This window comes from Lampetra planeri, chromosome 30 (genome assembly GCF_965212315.1).
Source record: "Lampetra planeri chromosome 30, kcLamPlan1.2.h2, whole genome shotgun sequence".
NCBI lineage: Eukaryota > Metazoa > Chordata > Hyperoartia > Petromyzontiformes > Petromyzontidae > Lampetra > Lampetra planeri.
The window spans coordinates 3,664,611-3,683,955 of NC_136136.1; the positions used below are offsets into that span (position 1 = coordinate 3,664,611).

At 52.1% G+C, this 19,345-nt stretch overlaps 1 protein-coding gene across 1 annotated transcript; it reads left to right on the top strand.

Annotated features, from left to right (window-relative positions):
• The first annotated feature begins 464 nt into the window (after positions 1–464).
• LOC144728809 (uncharacterized) lies at positions 465–19,345 on the top strand. Its single transcript, XM_078608479.1, has 3 exons — positions 465–937; positions 8,942–10,090; positions 14,297–19,345. Exons 2-3 carry the CDS (start codon positions 9,270–9,272, stop codon positions 15,516–15,518), a joined length of 2,043 nt encoding a protein of 680 aa, XP_078464605.1. The 5' UTR covers positions 465–937; positions 8,942–9,269; the 3' UTR covers positions 15,519–19,345.

The following is a 19,345-nucleotide window of genomic DNA, read 5'->3' on the forward strand; positions in this document are numbered from 1 at the left end:
TACACTCAACAAAGACAAAGATACCCCGTATAGCGCCAACAGACTGTTGGGGCAAGTGTTGTTAGTGCGCAGCCATGAATGCCGGCATGGCACATACATACAAACAATGACAAAGATCCCCCGTATAGCCCCAACAGACTGTTGGGGCAAGTGCTATTAGCGCGCACCCATGAAGGCCGGCGCGGTACACACACACACACACGTTTTACGGCTATAACAACAACTGAGGGCTATACACTCACTCGTTATACTTCGCATCTGAGCAAACACCACCGCCGCCGACCATTTAAAAGACGCAACAGGTGGGGTGTGGTGATCTCTGAGCCGACTCTCAGAGCGCGTAGGAGCGAGGGAGACTGGCGGGTGGCTGGGGGGGAAGGAGTGAGAGGGGGGGGTTGAGTGAGTGAGCGAGCCAGGGAGGAGAACACTCTATACCCCCCCCATTCTTCATACGCGACATCAATTGCGTGCAGTTAGAGGCTTTGACGCCACGCGAAAGCTCTCTCGCTCTCTCTCTCGCTCGCTCGCTCTCCCTCCCTCCCTCTCTCTTAGAGGCGGGGCATTTAAGTCGTCCTGTTCATTAGCCCCCGAGGGCACTCATTTACAGCCAGCCGTGTCTTCTCGTGCAGTGTTTTGTTAGATATATATGTATACATACAACGTGTTTTTTTCATATACACTCACACGCGAGAACACACGCGCGCGCGCACACTCGCTCACTCACACGCGCGCACCGTTCATTCACACGCGCGTACACTCACACACACTCGCTCGCTCAGACGCACGCACGCACACACTCACACGCACTGGCTCGCTCGCTCACACGCCCGCACACAGAAGACGAGAGGGAGTCGCTGCTCTTGGGCCGTTGCCCGCGGGAGTCGAGGAGGCGCGCGAGCCATGAGCGGCTGATCCGACGCGCGAGGCGACCGAACGGGTGAGTTGCGTCCGTGCGCTCACGGCTACGAACACTGCCTGCAAACCCCCATCACCACCACCACCACCACACACCCCACACTCCATACCCCTCAAAAGACCAAACAATCAATACGTACATCAGCCACGCGGATTGATTGACAAACAGTTAACTGCTCTCACACGCAACGACAAAGGTTGCCCCGTGTAGCCTTCGACAGACTGTTGGGGGTCAAGTGCTGTCCGCGAGAAGGCCCGAACGCCTTCTCGCGGACAGCCGCACGATGGGGTGGGTTAGCCAGCAACACGCCCGGCCGCCTTCGTCTCCCTCCAGTGGCGATGTTCACAGCCCGTAGCAGGCACGCTACTAATTTTAGCAGATACTCGTCACTCGGTGTTGGCCGCGAGCGGGAATCGAACTCGGGTCGCCGGCTTCGTAGCGCAGCGGAGCGCGAACCGCTGCACCACCGCTCCCCAAGCCGTGCGGGTCGTGCATGTATTTTCTTTTGAAGACCATACTTCACCCATACTTGATCTGCGCGTGTTTGTGAAGGAGAAGGGGGGGGGGCGTAGAAGTGTTGTACAATAATTGATGGATTCTGCCCACGCACAAAGACAAAGATCCCCCGTGTATCCCCGAACAGACTGTCAGGGCGTCAGTGCACGAGGAGGTGATGTGGCCAGCACTACACCCGTCTTTCTTTGTCTCAGCATTGCTGATGTTTGCACACCGCATCAGATAACGAATTTAACGCTGAGACGACATAGGGGAGGCCCAGGACCGGTTCAGATGTTGATCGTTATCAATCGCGAGCGGGGATTCGAATTTGTGACGCCGGGTTCATAACGCAGTGGGCGAACGACTTACACTACAAAGACAAAGATCCCCCGTATAGCCTTAACAGACTGTTGGGGCAAGTTCTGTTATCGGGTAGAACCTATTAAGGCCGGCACGGCGCACGAGGGAGTGGGTGGGCCAGCAACACGCCGCACCAGGTACTCGTTTGAGGCTGAGACGACATAGGGGAGGCCCAGGACCGGTTCAAATCATCTCTCCCGAGAGCGCGAATCCAACTGGTGTTGCCGAGATTGAAGCGCATCGCGCAAAACCGCGACACCACCGCTCCCTCCACTTACATTACAGACCCACTAAGCCACACGTACTCGCATAGGTATATATGTACACGTACACAGGTAGCGTTTGAATGTTTGTGATAATGATGACGATGGAATCCGGAGGCACGCGTGTTGCAACTTGCGCTCGCCGGAGATGATCCAGGGGTGTGTGTGTGTGTGTTTCTGTTGTTGTTGCCGCTCGTGGATCTTCGTGACCCTTTTTGTCTGCGTCCAAAAAAACCCATCGCGGTTAAAGTCGGGGCCCCTGGTGTCCGCGCGAGTGACGGGAAGTCGGTGCGAATTTCTTTTTTTTGCCGCGAGAAAACAACAACAACAACAACAACAAAACAACCAAAGCCGAGCGACAGCCGCGTTCAGACGTCGGAGTTGGTCACCCGCTACTCCTATTGAAGGTTGCTAGAACGGCCACGAAACTATTGCAGAGTTTGCAGCAACGGTAGCTGTGGGCCAGAGCAGTCATTGCATGAGCTGGGGGGCGGTGGAGGATGGTTGGGTCGGTACCAGATCGGGGCCGCCTAAAATGCTACCAACGTCCAAACACGGCCCGCGTTCGACCGTGGTGGACAGCATTCGCCATCGTGGGCAGTGTGCTCCATTAGCACGGTTGGCTACGCACCTCCGGCTAGAAGTTCAACGTACAGTCAACATACATAGTTCAACACACGTACATGCATTAGCCCTGTCCACCGTGGCCAGTGTCTACCGCGAGCGGTATGTGCCATGACAGGCAGAAATTTGATCGTATTTATAGTCTGTTTAATGGACACCGGCTCCTATTTTCATTTGCGGCCCCCTATAAAGCTAAAATGATGACTTTGCTATCATAGACACTTGCAATCTACTGATAGCGTTCTATAAGAAACGAATTGGAAGATTTTACACACCATAAAGTACCCATTATACATTTTCGGGGGCAATAACTCAAAGGATGACCCAAGACCGGGATTTACCAGAAGATAATAAAAGACATCGTGGTGATATTGCGTTTACAGCGATGCACAAGCACACATCGCAAAACACATCTTCACTCAGAAGGACCCTAGCTCGAAACGTTGTCTCATTACGTATGATTTTCGGTTTCAAAACAAATGATTTCCTGATGAAATGAGCATTCATGCTGTGCTCATCTCCTGTTTAGAACCCTGATCACAGTGGTGGAAAATACACGCTTCTATGGCTCGAGCGAGATTATAGATAGTTCAACCACTGTCGACTTTCCTCCACGAAGTGGTACTTAATTTAACCACCCTGTGCAGGGATGATAGGCTGAGTCAATGCTCTCTCTCCCAACCAGGAGTTGAACTCACAACCTTCCAGATTGTGAGCCGCTCTCTCTACAGCTGAGCCACCTCTTTCAGTGTTATCAACAAATGTTTAGAGCTTTTCAATTCTGAACATAGACAATTGCTGCTAAGAATTTAATAGGATTTTTTAAATTATATACGTACCTATAATTGTACATTTCATAATGAAATGAACTGAAAAGTAGTATAAATAAGTAATAGCGACACGGATCAATCGTTTCCGCAGAGAGATTAGCATTCTGAATTCAGTTTAACACTAAGGCTTTCGCGACCAATATCATCCATAATAGAGGGTTTTTTTGGTTAGATCGCGTAAAAATATCCTGAATTCAATGGGAAGGTCTTCTCATGGCTTTGCTTTTCTGTTACAGGGCTTAACAATAAACATATTTTGCACAAGATTAAATCATACTTTGAAAAATAAGAATAGCTCTTACCCTACCTGGCAATAAAACAGTTGTGTTAAGATGTTCAAACAACAAATATATATCCCCCTTTTGCTTGGAATTAAGAAGATGTCTTTCTCTGTTGTAGGTTATTCAGTTTCAAACACAATGCGTGTTACCAGAGCATGTTTTCACGTTCACCACAAGTACCGTCTGGTCAATGCAGACTTGATTCCTTTATTGCCAGGAAGGGGTAGAAAACCCATCAGTAGTTTGCATACTTTGCTACTGGCAACAACAAAAAAACGTCCCATAATACCGATCAGAAACTATTATTACAAATAATCGATGCCTCGAGTTTCCTGACCGACTGCATGGCTGTGAGTGTCTGCTGCGTTACTGGCTGCACGAGTTTTCCCGCGTAACAAATAAACGTTGAGTTGAGGAGTTGAAACGGCGTGAGAATACGTTCGGAAGACGTTAAAAAAAATAATGCTATGATAATAATGTAGTAGTAATAATAATGATGATAATATATAGCGACACCGAAGAGTGGGAAATAACGAATCCAGAACACTGACAACTATTTAATTTGTGCGCCTATTAATGTAATTATTTGATCAGAATGTTGTTTTAAAACCTTAGATAATATATAAATAAAACATCCTCAAACACACAAATTGTTATATCAGTGGTGAGTAATTGTTACATTAATGGTGATCCATTAGTCATGCCCTTACATGCAGTTCACTCACGTTTTGACGTCACAATCATTATTATTGTGACGTCAGCAAACCTATAAAGCAACTGACAAAGGTGCACGCGCTGTTGAGCACGTGGTCATCGGTCATGGCGTTCGGAGGAGGGGAAGGGAGGGGGGATGACCAACACTACACCACCACCACCACCGCCATGCTGGGTCAGTGCGAGTTGCTGATGGGTGGAGGTGTTCAGCAGGGGTTCGGATATCACTCACCGCTGACGTTCGTCGTCGCCTGGAATCAAACTCATTAGGTGGCAGGGTTCATATATGGCTTAAGTGTGCGTGCCACCACTTCCCACCATTCTGTTACATGTATACAACAACAACAACTGTGTTGTATACAATATTACTGTATATGTAACGTTACATAGATATTAGAGGTAATTATTCACGTGAACTGTAAACTGTTGGTCTGCCTGTTTAGGCATTATTGATTAAAACAAATGGTTTTAAAAGTAGTGTTTAAATTAAATGCATTACAGACTCCTCTGCAAGCGACGTAAAACACGACTTAATACCAGTTTCAATGTTGGTTTATATGTACTGTATGTAGAACGACTTTTGCTATACAGTATATATATAAATACAAAGATCCCCCGTATAGCCTTAACAGACTGTTGGGGCAAGTGCTGTTAGCGAGTAGCACCTATGAAGGCCGAAACTTCACACGAGAGGGTGGGTGACCAGCACCACGCCCGGCCCCCTTTGTCTCCCCAGTGGCCTTGTTTTTGCGCACCGTACCAGGTACTAATTTGAGGCTGAGTCGACCTAGGGGATGTCCACGACTGGTTCAGATAATCTTCACTGGTGTTGACCGTGAGCAGCAATCGAACTCACACACACACACATACACGCATTGTCCCCTGAACTCGGCGAATCTAAGTTCTATTCCCAGTCATGGCTAGCATCGCTGATGAGTGATATATTGAACCAGTTCTGCACTCCCATCCCAAGCACGCCGTTAACCAACCGACAGTGACCAGCGTGGTGAAGTATGGTCAGACAATCCAAATGAATGACATTCGGTGGGGAGGCATCCATTCACGCTCATTGGCAAATGATTCATCTCTGCATTTGTCCCAGTATAATAAATAATTATTATTCATGTGTGTGACAATTAGTTTAGGTCACATGCATTACTTACATTTATAAGATATATCTTAAGTCCGAAGCCAGTTATCTAATTCCCTACAAACAAATCTAGAGTGCGTTATTATTATTTATTTTGTTTAAGATATATCCGATGCCAGTAAACATTATATTATATATATTAAACCAAATTACGTACTTAGATATTTTATCAAAATCATATTCGGTACTCATATTTTAATTGATTCGCTGAAAAGTTTAGTTTCTTTTTTTATGTAGGAGGTTTATTTTTTTTGTCTTTTACACCCTAAACAGATGCCAATGGTAAACAGCCTTGCCTCTTGGCAATGGTGTCACGGACTCGAAGCTGTGACTCTGAGTGGTTTGTGTGTCAGCAGGCGTCGGGTTCGCACGGCGAATCTCCGGGAGGGTGACGGCTCGTTTACAACGTCGCTTTGACGTTCACCACGAAACGTGTTTTCCCCCTCCTCCCAGTTTCTTCGGCCACCTACATTTGGAAATAAATGCGATGATATTTAATCACGAAAAGCTTGAGACGCAATATGTATGGGATGCTCTAGGGTCGCGGAACAAATGTATCCACACATATATCTCCAAATACGCACTTTAACACACGCGGTATATACAGTACACATACTCATGTTTAATATACACTCATTCGTGTAATCGTACATATACAGACCAATTCATTCATGTGCAAAAACACGAACACACATATACACAAAAGACAAATGTTCCCCGTATAACCCGAAGAGACTGTTGGGGCAAGTGCCGTTAGTGAGTGGCACCTTCGAAGGCCGGCACGGCACACGAAGGGTCGGATGGTCACTACCACGCCCGTCTCTCTTTGTCTCCCCACTGCCGATGTTTCACACACCGCACCGGGGACAAATTTAAGGCTGAGTCGACCTAGGGAAGGCCCGTGGACGGTCCGCATATTCCACCACTAACGTTGGCCGTAAGTGGGAATCGAACCTAGCTTAGCGCGCTAACCACAACACCGCCGCTATTGAATCATATACTCCTACACACACAGGCACGGGCATGTGTGTATGTATATATGCGTCTGGGGAGCGGTGGCGCAGTGGTTAACGCTCTGCGCTACTAACCCGGTGACCCGAGTAAAATTCTCGCTGACGTCCAATTCCTGTGTCGGTTATCCGAACGTGTCCGGGGCCTCCCCTAGGTCGACTCGGCCTCAAATGAGTATCTGGTGCGGTGGGTAAACATCGCCACTGGGGAGACAAAGGCGGCCGGGCGTGGTGCTGGCCACCCACCAAACGCCCCCTTGTGATCCACAGTACCGGCCTTCATCGGTGCTGCTCGCCAAGAGGACACTTTGCGCAACAGTTCTGCTGAGGCCACACGGGAGGATGTTTGTCTTTGTGCGAGTGTGTTGTTACCTGTGCGCACACGGCAGGTAACATCGTCGAGTATATTGAGAGGCCTCGTCTTCAGCTCACTTGGCCACAGCCACACACTCGCAAAGGCACACAGGGTGCAAAAACTCCCTCGCAAAGTATACGCCGCCTCTTTGAATATCGCCTAAGTCCAAACAGCTGCAATGGGTGGAGGGGGTGGTGAGTTTTCGCTGGGACAAACGTCCGAGTGAAAATACTCTCGGACATTTGTCACGCAGACGGACGTGCAACACACACACACACCTCCACGCACAGACACGCGCAAAGACGCACAGATATATGATGTACAAGAGACGCGTACGCACACACACACACATATATAATCACATATTCACAAGAAGACATACAGCATATACGCACGCACGGAGAGACACGTACGTAGATATCATACAGATAAAGATCCCCCGTATAGCCTTTAAGAGACTATTGGGGCAAGTGCCGTGAACGAGGCACGTATGGAGGCCGGAACGGCACACGAGGGAGTGGGTAGTCAGCACAACGCCCGGCCGCCTTTGTCTCCCGAGTGGCGATGTTTTTTTTTACACACCGCACGAGGTACTCGTTTGAGCCTGAGTCGACCTAGGGAAGGTCCAGGACCGGTTCAGATAAATCCTCGCTAGAGTTGGCCGTGATCGGGAATCGAACTCGGGGGCCGAGTTCGTCGCGCAACGCGATCTCACCACGTGCACAACAGACGCGCTGGCACGCAGTGACAAGACTCACTCATACGTCACACAAAGACGGTGACTCACACGGCACAGCGATCTCTCGAATAGCCTTACAGAGTGACGCGTAAAGTGTTGTTGTTGTTGTAGTTGTTGGCGAGCACCTATTAAGGTCGCACTACGCCGGCCACATTCTGATCTACCCGGTGTAGGCGTTTACTCGGCGCTGCAGGGACTTATTTGAAGCTGATTCGATCTCAGGGCGGATGCCCAGAACCGGTTCGGCCATCATCAATTGCCACTGATTGTTATCCGTGAGCGGGAATCACCTCCCCCCCATCACCACCCCGCCCCCTTCTCTATCCCACCCCATTCATTGCCGGGGTTCGTAGTGCATTGCGCACGCAGTGACGTGAGCGCAGACGCACACGCGAACGCGTTCACGGAGACTCGGTCCCACCAGAATGTCCGTCGACAGACTGTCGGGACAAGTGCCGTCAGGGATCATGCACACACGTACAAAGACAAAGGTCCCCCGTAGAGACTTAACCGACTTTAGGGGCAAGCGCTGTTGGAGAGCGCCTATGGGAAGCAACCACGGCACACGAGGGGGTGGGTGGCCAGCACCACGCCCCGGCCGCCTTTGTCTTCCCAAGTGACGATGTTTCACACGCGCATCGCTCCGGGTATTAATGTCAGTGCCGAGTTGGTCTTTCGGTGGACCGGTGCAAACATCACTCGACCACTTAAGTTGGCCGTGGCGGAGTTGCGCTAACCACTGCGCCACCGCTCCACCCACGTGTGTGCGCGTGCGTGTACAGTATACGGGGAACGGTCGTGTAGCGGTCAGCGCTGTGCTGCGCTACGAACCCGGTCACCCGAGTTCGATTCCCGCTCACGGTCAACACCAGTGACGATTATCTGAACCGCTCCCGGGCCTCACCTAGGTCGACTCAGCCTCAAATAAGTACCTGTTGCGGTGTGTGAACATCGCCACTAGTGGAGACAAAGGCGGTCGGGCGTGGTGCTGGCCACCCACCCCCTCGTGTGCCGTGGCTGCTTTTCATAGGCGCTCGCAAACGGCACTTGCCCCAACAGTCTATTAAGGCTATCGGGGGATCTTTGTCTCTGTGTGTGTGTGTATATATATAAACAGTCACGCACACTCAGAACAACATGTCACTTTGTATGCCGCCCGAGAGAGGCAAACAGGTGGCGCTGGTTTTGTGTTTCTTTGCAGGTTTCTCGCGCTATGATCCCCGAGCGCGGCTGAAGCGAGCAGCAGTGGATCGAGCAAGGGTGCCCGAGACAACACGAACGAGAGAGACCCAGACAGCCTCCCCCCGTGTAGCCCACAACAGGCTGCTGCTGCTGGGGGACAGTGTCTGTCATCGAGCACCCAGCACCGACAGCGAGAGACGCCACAGAGCGAGAGAAAACTTTCATCAGAAGATCGATCGGGGTTGGGGGGGGGGGCTGGTTGCGGCTCTGGTACGTGTAGGAGGAAAACACCGTCCGTGAATAAACTTCAGAGCCACTGACTCATCGCCCCCCCGCCCGCCCGCCCGATGGCTTCCGTGTCCGTCGAGTACGCGGCCACGCGCTCCGTGCAGCCTCCCGACTCGAGCGCGCAGCACGACGCGGCCGCGATGGACGGCGTCTCGCCGCTGCTCGGGCTCGCCAACCTGCAGCCGCTGACCTCGATGAGCGACGGCCTCCGCACCTGGGAGGGCCTGGCGCTCGGCGCGGCAGGCATCGGTCTGGGCGCGTCGTGTTTGAGCGAGGCCGCCTCCGCGCTCGGCGGCGGGAGCCATCAGTCGTCGTCGTCGTCGTCCGTAGCCCCCGCGCCGCTCTTCACTCCCGAGCAGGTGGCGTGCGTCTGCGAGGCGCTCCAGCAGAGCGGCGACACGGAGCGCCTGGCGCGCTTCCTCACCGCCCTCCCTCCCTCGTGCGAGCAGCTGAGCCGCAGCGACAGCGTCATGAAGGCGCGGGCCCTGGTGGCCTTCCAGCAGGGCCGCTACGCCGAGCTCTACGCCATCCTCGAGTCGCACGGCTTCGCGCCGCAGTGCCACGCCGCGCTGCAGCAGCTGTGGTACCGCGCGCGCTACTCGGAGGCGGCGAGGGCGCGCGGCCGGCCCCTCGGAGCGGTCGAAAAGTATCGGCTCCGTCGGAAATTCCCGTTGCCGCGGACGATCTGGGACGGCGAGGAGACGGTGTACTGCTTCAAGGAGAGGTCCAGGCAGGTGCTCAAGGAGTGCTACGAGAGGAACCGTTACCCGGGCCCGGCCGAGAAGAGGGAGCTGTCTCGGCTCACGGGATTGTCTCTCACGCAAGTCAGCAACTGGTTCAAGAACCGCAGGCAGAGGGAGAGAGGCGCTCCGGCGAAGGGGTGAATGCACCGTGACGCGGACGGGCGGACGCACGGACGGACTCACGAAACGGACTGGGATATAAAAAAAACACACAAATAACACCAGACGGGATGGTTCGATACGTGGACTGAAAGACAGATCGATTGACTTGGACGGGGGAGCCAGACTGCGTGATGGACAGTCGGACATGCTGTGACACCTGCTGAGAGGTTCAACAGACGAGCGACAAATGGTCACGAACGTACTGCCCCACTGATTGCTAAGATAAAAGCATGGCTACAACGAGGGTCAGATATACTGACACAGACGAGCAGACGTACTATCGACAGAGATGTATATATAGTTATACTGACATCCACATAGACACGGACACACAGACACACAGACTGATAGGCTGACGAAACAGTGGTAGATTGACAGGAATAAAGACAGGGATAGCAATTTACATGCAAACGTACTGATGGGCAGACGGTCCGATATACTAATGCATCGATAAACTTAAATGAAGATATACTGATAGAATGACAGACATACACACAGACAGACAGGCGGACACACGAACATTCAACAGTGAACGATTGGCAATGGATTGAAGCTCAATTGACAAACACACCATCTGACACGCTCGGAGACAGACACACGCACGCGCATTCTCTCTCGCTCGCTCGCTTACGTTCACAAACATATTATTTGCATCCACGCAACCAGCAGCCTCTTGTCACGTCGTAATTATAACCCCTCCCCCCCCCCACACGCTCTCTTCTGGCGAATTATGGGCGCGCGTAAATAAGCAGGCGCTGCACGCGTTTGTTTAATAACTGAAAAAAGATTATATGTTGAATGACTGAAATAAGATCGCGGTCATTTGGCCCCAGGCTCGGTTCATCAGCGTCGTCAAACGCCGCGCAGCGAACTCCCTGCGCCCGGTTTCGACTACAATGGCTCTCATCAGCAGGGCACGAGCCCTTTGAACTGATATCGTTCGTGGTGACGATTTTGATGATGACGACGACGACGATTATGTTGATTCCTGTGACCAAGTCACCGTGTGACTTCTTTGGAAGCTCAGCAGGTTTTCTTTGAGCCTGGCTATAACTTGGAGGTGGTGCTACCGGATACGCATGCCAGGGGTCGTCATAGGCGGTCAGCAGAGGGCAGTACATTGGTGCATCTGCACTTCTATGCTCCCCTAGCCTTCACCAACCCAACCGTGCATTGACGAGCGCGACGAAGTACGGTCGACGACTTGACACGGGGGGGGGGGGGGGCACGGCACGTGGAGGAGAGAGACCTCATCCAGCAGTGGATTGACACGCGGCCCTGCTGTGGTGGCACGGCTCTTGTTTACGCTGCAGCTTTTGTTTACGTTCACGCGAGTAACAACAACAACAGCAGCAGCAGCAACAACACCGGCTGTAGGTCAGACGGCAGATCGCGTGGTGCGCACAAAAGCAAAGGTCACCCGTGTAGACGTATACATCGATGGGGGCAAGTGCTGCGAGCGAGCACCTGGCCTTAGGCTGGCACGGTGCATGATGGGCGGCTTACCAAGAAAAATGGCCGGGCCGAGGAGCGGTGGCATAGTGGTTAGCGCACTGTGCTCTGAATCTGGTGACACGATTTGTAGCACGCGGTTACAGCTAACGACAGTGGCGAGCGCTGTCTGAAGCGGTTCGGAGCAATCAACCGCCTTTCACCAACCCGCAATGACCAGCGTGCTGAAGTATGGTCAAACAAACCCCCATGAGCGGCACAGGATGTGGGAAAGCCTTCATTAAGCACTGGATTGATAAAGGGTCTGAGAATTATATATTTTTTTGTAAGAAAAAAAATCGGGTATTGGTCACGTCACAATGACTTTAATCAGTCGTCAGAGAGGCCCCACGTCTCTTTCGCACGTGCATGGGAATGGGTGCTCAACCTAATCCCCGTAGGATCGGAAGCTCCAAAAATTACCTCTCTCCAAACCCTCCCATCATCACCGCTCGCGTTCAACTTTTTATTTAACTACTATTAATTGTGTTTGTACTTGTGCCCAAATTGTATCCCGATTGTGCTGTCGGCCGTGATGTCACGAGTCGAATAATCCAGTCGGATCAGCGCTTCGTGTTGGTGACCGGCGCACGGAAGCGGATATTGCAGAAGTGCCTCTGAGATTCCCCCGTTTTTTTTATTATTCTCAAAGCTATAGAGTGTAGCGCAAAAAAACAAGTGCTGAAACAAATGTTATCTGATGGGGTTTCTTTTGTGTGTAGTTATTGGTGATCGGGCTTAGACTATCAACATGTCTCTTCGGGAAGAAGATTACGGTGATTATTTTGATACACGGCATAGAGAACACACTCATGGGCACCGGTTCTAAATTAAGAGGTTCACGCGGACCGGGAACGGACGCCGTGAGATCGTGCGGGCTATAATTCAAACAGCGGCTCGGAATCACAATCAGCATCTTGATTAATCATAATCTTGATCAATCCTGGAGGAATCAGATGAAGCCTCAAGCTCTTTTCCGCAGATCTCCGGTATGTGGCCGGTTAGAAAGTTACAACAACAACAACAACAACAATGAATAATAATACAAAAATAAATCCGATAGGAGTGTGCAAAGTATAGGGAAAAGGCTCAGCGCCCGAGTGAATGCAAAACGTTGTGCGACGCGGAGTGACGTCAGGCGGAGGAAACACTCTTCCGCCTGCCGCCAATTGCCGGCGGCCCGCATGCCGCCCAATGTTCTGTCCCCTGTTTTTTAGTTTTTTGTTTTGTTTGGCGCTCCGAGTTCGGCGGGGGCAGCGGGGGCGAGGAGCGCGTGGAATCTTTATGGCAGTCGTTGTTGGCGAGTTGGCGACCTGCCGTGGGATGCCTTGGACCCCCCCACACCCCCCACCCCCCCTACATACTCGCATAGGTCGCTCGGTCTAAAATGAGCACGTGTTTGTGGTCGAGAGCATTGCTCTCAAAAGCGAGCACTGGGCTAGGTAAGGGGTTGTGACGAAGGATCGATTCATCCGGTGTATCTGCTCCCAAGTTTGCCGATGTGTGCATTTAATCACGTGTGTGAGAATCTAGATAATTTTTTTTAAATAGAAAATAATCATCAAGCGTCGTTGTGCGCAGTGTCAATACCACGATCATTGTTAGATCATTACCATACTTGTTTCTAAGACATAACACACTATATATATGTAGAAGCCTATTTTACGCAATCCATCGGCCAATCAAACCTGACCCTGCTGATGAAACAATGGATGTCTAAACCGGTCCACAGTTTGCTTGCGTTGAACTCGTGCTGCTGGTAAGATGCACCTCTGGAAGACAGTACGTGGGTAGACAACTATGGGCAGGAGGGAGTTCGTCTCCATTGATCGGCCAAACGCTATATTAATTAATGGAATTGGCCAAAAATCCCAATGGTAGTAGCACCCTCCTGATGAGGCTTGCGACTCACTCGCGCGGCTTTTTCTGCGTAAATTATTGATTGGATGCACGTATACTGTCGATGCTACTGGAGGAGCGGTGGTGCAGCGCCACGGTGGCTAGGAGATGTTAACTACCTCGCCTGGTATACAGGAGGTCGTGGGTTCGATCCCGACCCTGACACCTGTATATTTGGAGTTTGCGGTGTCTCTCTCCCCGTAGTGGCGTGGATTTTTCTCCGGATCCTCCGGTGTTTCCTTTGACATTTGGCTGATATACATGTCCACGTGATGAGCTGCTTCGCTGAGCTGTCGTTTGTGGCCAGGTCGTTTCTGAAAAATAGCTACGTAGCTCAGTGAGCCTTAGCTGCTAAAATAATTATCTTCATGCCAATGACCCCGACGATCTGAAGTATATTCGTGACCACCACGCTTAAGGCCAGTGGTGACTGACACCTGAACCGGTCCTTGTCCATTGCGCTTTGTGGAGGTGGGGGGCAGGTAAAAGAGATGGGAGTACCCACACCTCACCCCACCACACACAGGACTGCTGATCGACTGAGTGTAGTGTGCCCATGTATACTGCTGGGTGGACCGAGGCCGACCAGGGGAGTCTGGGGGGGGGGGGGAGGTTAATATGTGTCCGTTGCTTCAACTGCTTCACCAGGAGTTCGCGTCGAACCAGTGACCTCTGAATTGCGAGTCGAGTGTACTAAGCACGACCCCACGTTAGGGGCTGTGTGATTGCTCTCACTCATTGTGAACTCTCCACCCTCTCACCCCTCACCTCCACCCGCCCCACGCACACAGAGACCCCACGGGCAGCTCCCACCAGGCCGAAGACGGACCTCGCAAGAGCCCCGAGGACCTCGAAGATTCCTCCTTCTCCGAGACGGACGGAGACGGGACCCCTCCCTCGTCGTCGTCGTCGCGCGACTTCCCGGGCCAGCCCTGCGCCACGGCGCTGGGCAGCGACTACCCCGTGGTGCAGCCCCATAGCCACCCGCACGGCCACCCGCACGACCCGGCGGCCACGGCGGCGGTGCCTCCGGGCGGCTACCAGGAGTCGAACCAGCACCCCGCGCATCTGCAGGCCTTCTTCAACGCGAGCATCCACGCCGCGTCCCCTTACATGCTGGCGCACGGGGCCGGCGGTTTGTCGCTGGGTGGCCTCGGCATGGAGGCGGCTCTGTGTGGGCTCAACGTGCACTCGAGTGTAGGCGACATGCAGGCGGGGAGATTGGACGCAACGGATTGCTATTCGGGGATGCAGCAGCAGCAGCATCACCATCAGCAGCAGCAGCATCATCATCAGCAACAACATCATCATCAGCAGCAACAGCAGCAACAACATCAGCAGCATCATCACCAGCAGCAGATAGGGCGAGCGGCTCACAGCGTCATATTTAAAGGACCGTCGGGTTTGCAGCAGCATCATCATCATCAGCAGCAGCAGGAAGAGGAACACCACAGCATGGCTTTCAACGGGGCAGATAAAATGTACCCAAGTCCCAACGGAGTGCTGGACAGCGCCCACCTGGGCATCGTGGAAGACGGCACGAGGGGGGTGGATGATGAGACGCGCGGTGGCTTTTTCGGCTACACGCCCTTCGCCGTTGCAGCGCCGCCGGTGACTCCGCCGTTGTCGTCATCGACGCCGCCGCCAACAGCATCGTCGTCTTCAGCGGCGGCGAACCCAACGCCGTCGTCGTCATCGGCAACCGCATCGTCGCCTCCGTTGTCCTCGTCGTCGACGGCGGCGGCGGCGGCGTTGGCCATCGGCGAGGCGGCCACGCCGACGAGCGGAGTGGCGAGCGGGTTCCACGAGATGATGGCGGTGGCGGTGGCAGTGGTGGCGACTGAGGGCGTGGGCTCTCTGCGGGAGGCGTCAGAGGCCCGGGACGACTCGCCGCTGAGGCCCGAGGCCGGCTCGAGCCCATGCCAAGGAGGATCTCGGGACGAGGGCTCGGAGATCAAAATCATCGCCGAACTTCAGACGGTGCCCTTCGTCGAGCAGCTGTCGAGCGTCTGAGAGACGGGAGGGGCGAGCCGTCGGATGAGTGGTTCATTTTGACCGCGCGGCCCCAAACGGAGACGGTTCTTGTCTGGAGCTCAGCACGTTTGTCAACAACACTGCCCCTCCTGCCTTTGGCGAGTGGCTCTTCTTCACAGCAGAGGAAAAGCACAGAGACATCTCTGATATTAAGAAGGGCCATTGTCCGAAACGTTGTTTATGTATATCCATGTTTTTTCCCTTTAATATATAATATATACCCCCCCCCCCCGCACCAGTAAAGACAGTTTAATTGATTAATATGTTGAATTTTTGGTTTAGTTATTTATGCTTATGCACCACTGCCAATGCAGTATCACACACGAAAACATATAATTTATCCTGCAGAGATACGTCGAGATTGTGGGTTCCAGGCTGTTTCATACTCGTGCGGAGCCTGGGTAATGATAGATAGAACAAAACAAGCTCACGGTCACACAGGCGTGCCACCAAAGGGCTGCGTTGAGTCAGGCTTCCCTCGCTCTGTGCGGGTTCGGTTTGTGGAGATTTCACGTAAGATGCGGCGAACATATTTCTACCCCATGAATTCGCTACATTATGCGGGCTGATTTCATGCGGCTATGCGGCCGGAACGTGGGGCAAGATTGTGCGCGTACTTTGTGTGTACTGCGTGTGTACTGCGTGCGTACGGTATGTACTGCGTGTGTACGGCATGTAATGCGTGTGTACTGTGTGTGTACTGTGTGTACTGTGTGTACTGCGTGTGTACGGTATGTACTGCGTGTGTACTGCGTGTGTATGGCATGTACCGCGTGTATACAGTATGTACTGCGTGTGTACTGTGTGTACGATATGTACTGCGTGTGTACTGCGTGTGTACTGTGTGTACTGCGTGTGTACTGTGTGTTCTGTGTGTACTGCGTGTGTACTGCGTGGGTACTGTGTGTACTGCGTGTGTACTGCGTGTACTGTGTGTGTACTGTGTGTACTGCGTGTGTACTGCGTGGGTACTGTGTGCGTCATGTGTGTGTACGGTGTGCGCTACTCGGTCAGCAGCTGTCTCAACTACGACCACCGCGTAGAACGAGGGAAACGTGTGTGTGTACTGTGTGTGTGTACTGTGTGTGTGTGCTGTGTGTGTACTGTGTGTACTGTGTGTGTACTGTGTGTATACATGGTGCAGCGTCTTGAGATGCAGTCACGTTTGCACACTTTGTATATGCGTGGAAGCATAGAAAGTACAGTACAATCGCAGTGTTTTTTTGCTTTTCACGTTATGTGTACAAACGGAAATGACGTTCCCACAATTGCATTGTGACGTCACAGCAAGTGCTATAATGGCGCGCCTGACCACATGGTAACTTAAATTAGTTTTTTTTCTTCTGCCCACCCAAACCCCCCTCTTACTAATTCACGAATTAATCTAATTAATAAAGTTCCACATTTGTGTTGAATAGCCCTGGCTGGGAGCGCTGCGCCGGGTGTGAACCTACAAGTTAGGCCTGTGTGGTGGTGGTGGTGGTGGTGTTGGCGGTGGTTGTTGTTGTCGTTGTTATGTGGGTTGAGAAATGGATTGCGATGCAAATCAGCAGTGATATGGGTCCACGCACGTGCATGCATAACGGTAGCAGCAGTTGTAGGATTCCACTTGTACATTTATCTCGTTCGTACAGTATAGTTCAACATTATTATTGCAATTGACACGATAGTTATATTAAAAATAGTGTTGCTGTTATTATTACATCTACTACTACTACTACTACGGTTCATTGAATAGTAAATAAACACACGCACGTCTGGCTCCACACGTAACAAAAGAGAATGAATAGGTTAAAGGCCAATCAGCCCGTGAGCCTTCTGAACGAGAATGTATTCTAGCGGTGTGTGTTATTCAAGCAGGCTAATAATCGTGGATCGGTGTTCCCGTTCTGGGTTTAATCAGCAGGTTGCGGCCTGTTAGGAAAACGCTGCTAGGAAACACGCGCCTCGGCAGTTCTCCTCCATGGCCTCGCCAAATCCCTCAACTCCAAACTCCACGTGATGCAAAATGCCGCTACCAGACTCCCGCACCTGCAGACAAGGTCACGTCACCGCTATTCGACAATCCCTCCACTCGCTCCCAATCCAATCATTTGCAGTGATTGTCCTCACCCGAGTCAAGATCCTCACCTGTCTACCTCTCCCCTCTCATCTCACTCTACTCCACTCCACGCACTCTCCTGCCTCTCCCCTCTCATCTCACTCTACTCCCCTACACGCGCTCTCCTACCTCTCCCCTCTCATCCCACTCTAGTCCCCTCCACGCACTCTCCAACCTCTCCCCTCTCATCTCACTCTACTCCCCTCCACGCACTCTCCTACCACTCCCCTCTCATCTCACTCTACTCCCCTCCACGCACTCTCCTGCCTCTCCCTCTCATCTCACTCCACTCCTCTCCACGCACTCTCCTACCTCTCCCCTTTCATCCCACTCTACTCCCCTCCACGCACTCTCCAACCTCTCCCCTCTCATCTCACTCTACTCCCCTCCACGCACTCTCCTACCTCTCCCCTCTCATCTCACTCTACTCCCCTCCACGCCTTCTCCTACCTCTCCCCTCTCATCTCACTCTACTCCCCTCCACGCACTCTCCTACCTCTCCCCTCTCATCTCACTCTACTCCCCTCCACGCACTCTCCTACCTCTCCCCTCTCATCTCACTCTACTCCCCTCCACGCACTCTCCTACCTCTCCCCTCTCATCTCACTCTCCTCCCCTCCACGCCCTCGCTACTCTCTGCCCTTGCCCACCTCTAGACGCTTTGTCCTGCTACGTCCAGCGCCTCTCCACGGTGGTACAGGTGTTTTGTGCGACTCCCAATTGATTGACCCCCTAAACATTTCACCCCCCCCCCTTTGCGTATTCAGTTCTGTTTTAAATAAACCTTACTTTAAAAAAGATTACGTTTTAGAGAATTAAATGAGAGTCACAAGACATCTGGACCATGTTGTGCAACGCGATCCTCTTCACACGCAGCTCCGTACATCCACTTTGTTATTGCATTGTATTGTAAAGCCTTCCGGGCTAACAGACTAATAATAAGTCATTTTTTTGTTTATTCGCGGCTGTTTATTTATTATATTTAATTAAAATTATTCGTGATATCGCATCACCTTCAATTCTGTGATGACGACGACGCACGAGCGAGTTGGAATGGACGGAGTGTAAAATGTGGGCAGTTTAAATGACAATCGAGTTGCTGTAAGCCATGCATTGCCACAGCCCCAGCGTTGGTTGGTTCTTGATGCAATACACGTTGCCTATATGGAGTATATGTGTGTGTGTGTATACTGTCTTGTGTTGTACAATGAAGCGGTCGCGGGGAGCAGAGGTGCAATGGTTAGCGCATTGTGCTACAAACCCAGGTGACCCGAGTTCTATTGACGCTCACGGCCAACATCGGTGACGAACATCCGAACAGGTCCTGGGCCTCCCCTAGGTCGACTCAGCCTCATTAAATGAGTACCTGGTGCGGTGTGTAAACATCGCCACTGGGGAGACAAAGGCGGCCGGGCGTGGTGCTGGCCACCCACCCCCTTCGTCTGCCACAGTTCAGACCTTCACAGGTGCTCGCGAGCAACACTTGCCCCAAAAGTTGGTTAAGGCTACACGGGGGATCTTTGTCTTCGTCTTGTATAACGAAGGCCCGTAGTCGAACATCAGGGTTTAAGTTTTGTCACTATGAGTTCGACACTTTGGCACGCGGAATGAATGAATCCGCGTGGCGTCTCGATTCACGACGAAGCAATTAAATATGGACGCAACCAAAACGTGACCACGTGACTTAGACAGCTCTTGTCTTGTA

Excerpts from the sequence above, each read along its gene's own strand:
- LOC144728809 (XM_078608479.1), top strand. The coding sequence starts at position 9,270 with ATGGCTTCCGTGTCCGTCGAGTACGCGGCCACGCGCTCCGTGCAGCCT. Across the intron at positions 10,091-14,296 it reads AGAGGCGCTCCGGCGAAGGG|AGACCCCACGGGCAGCTCCC; the intron begins GTGAATGCACCG and ends CCACGCACACAG.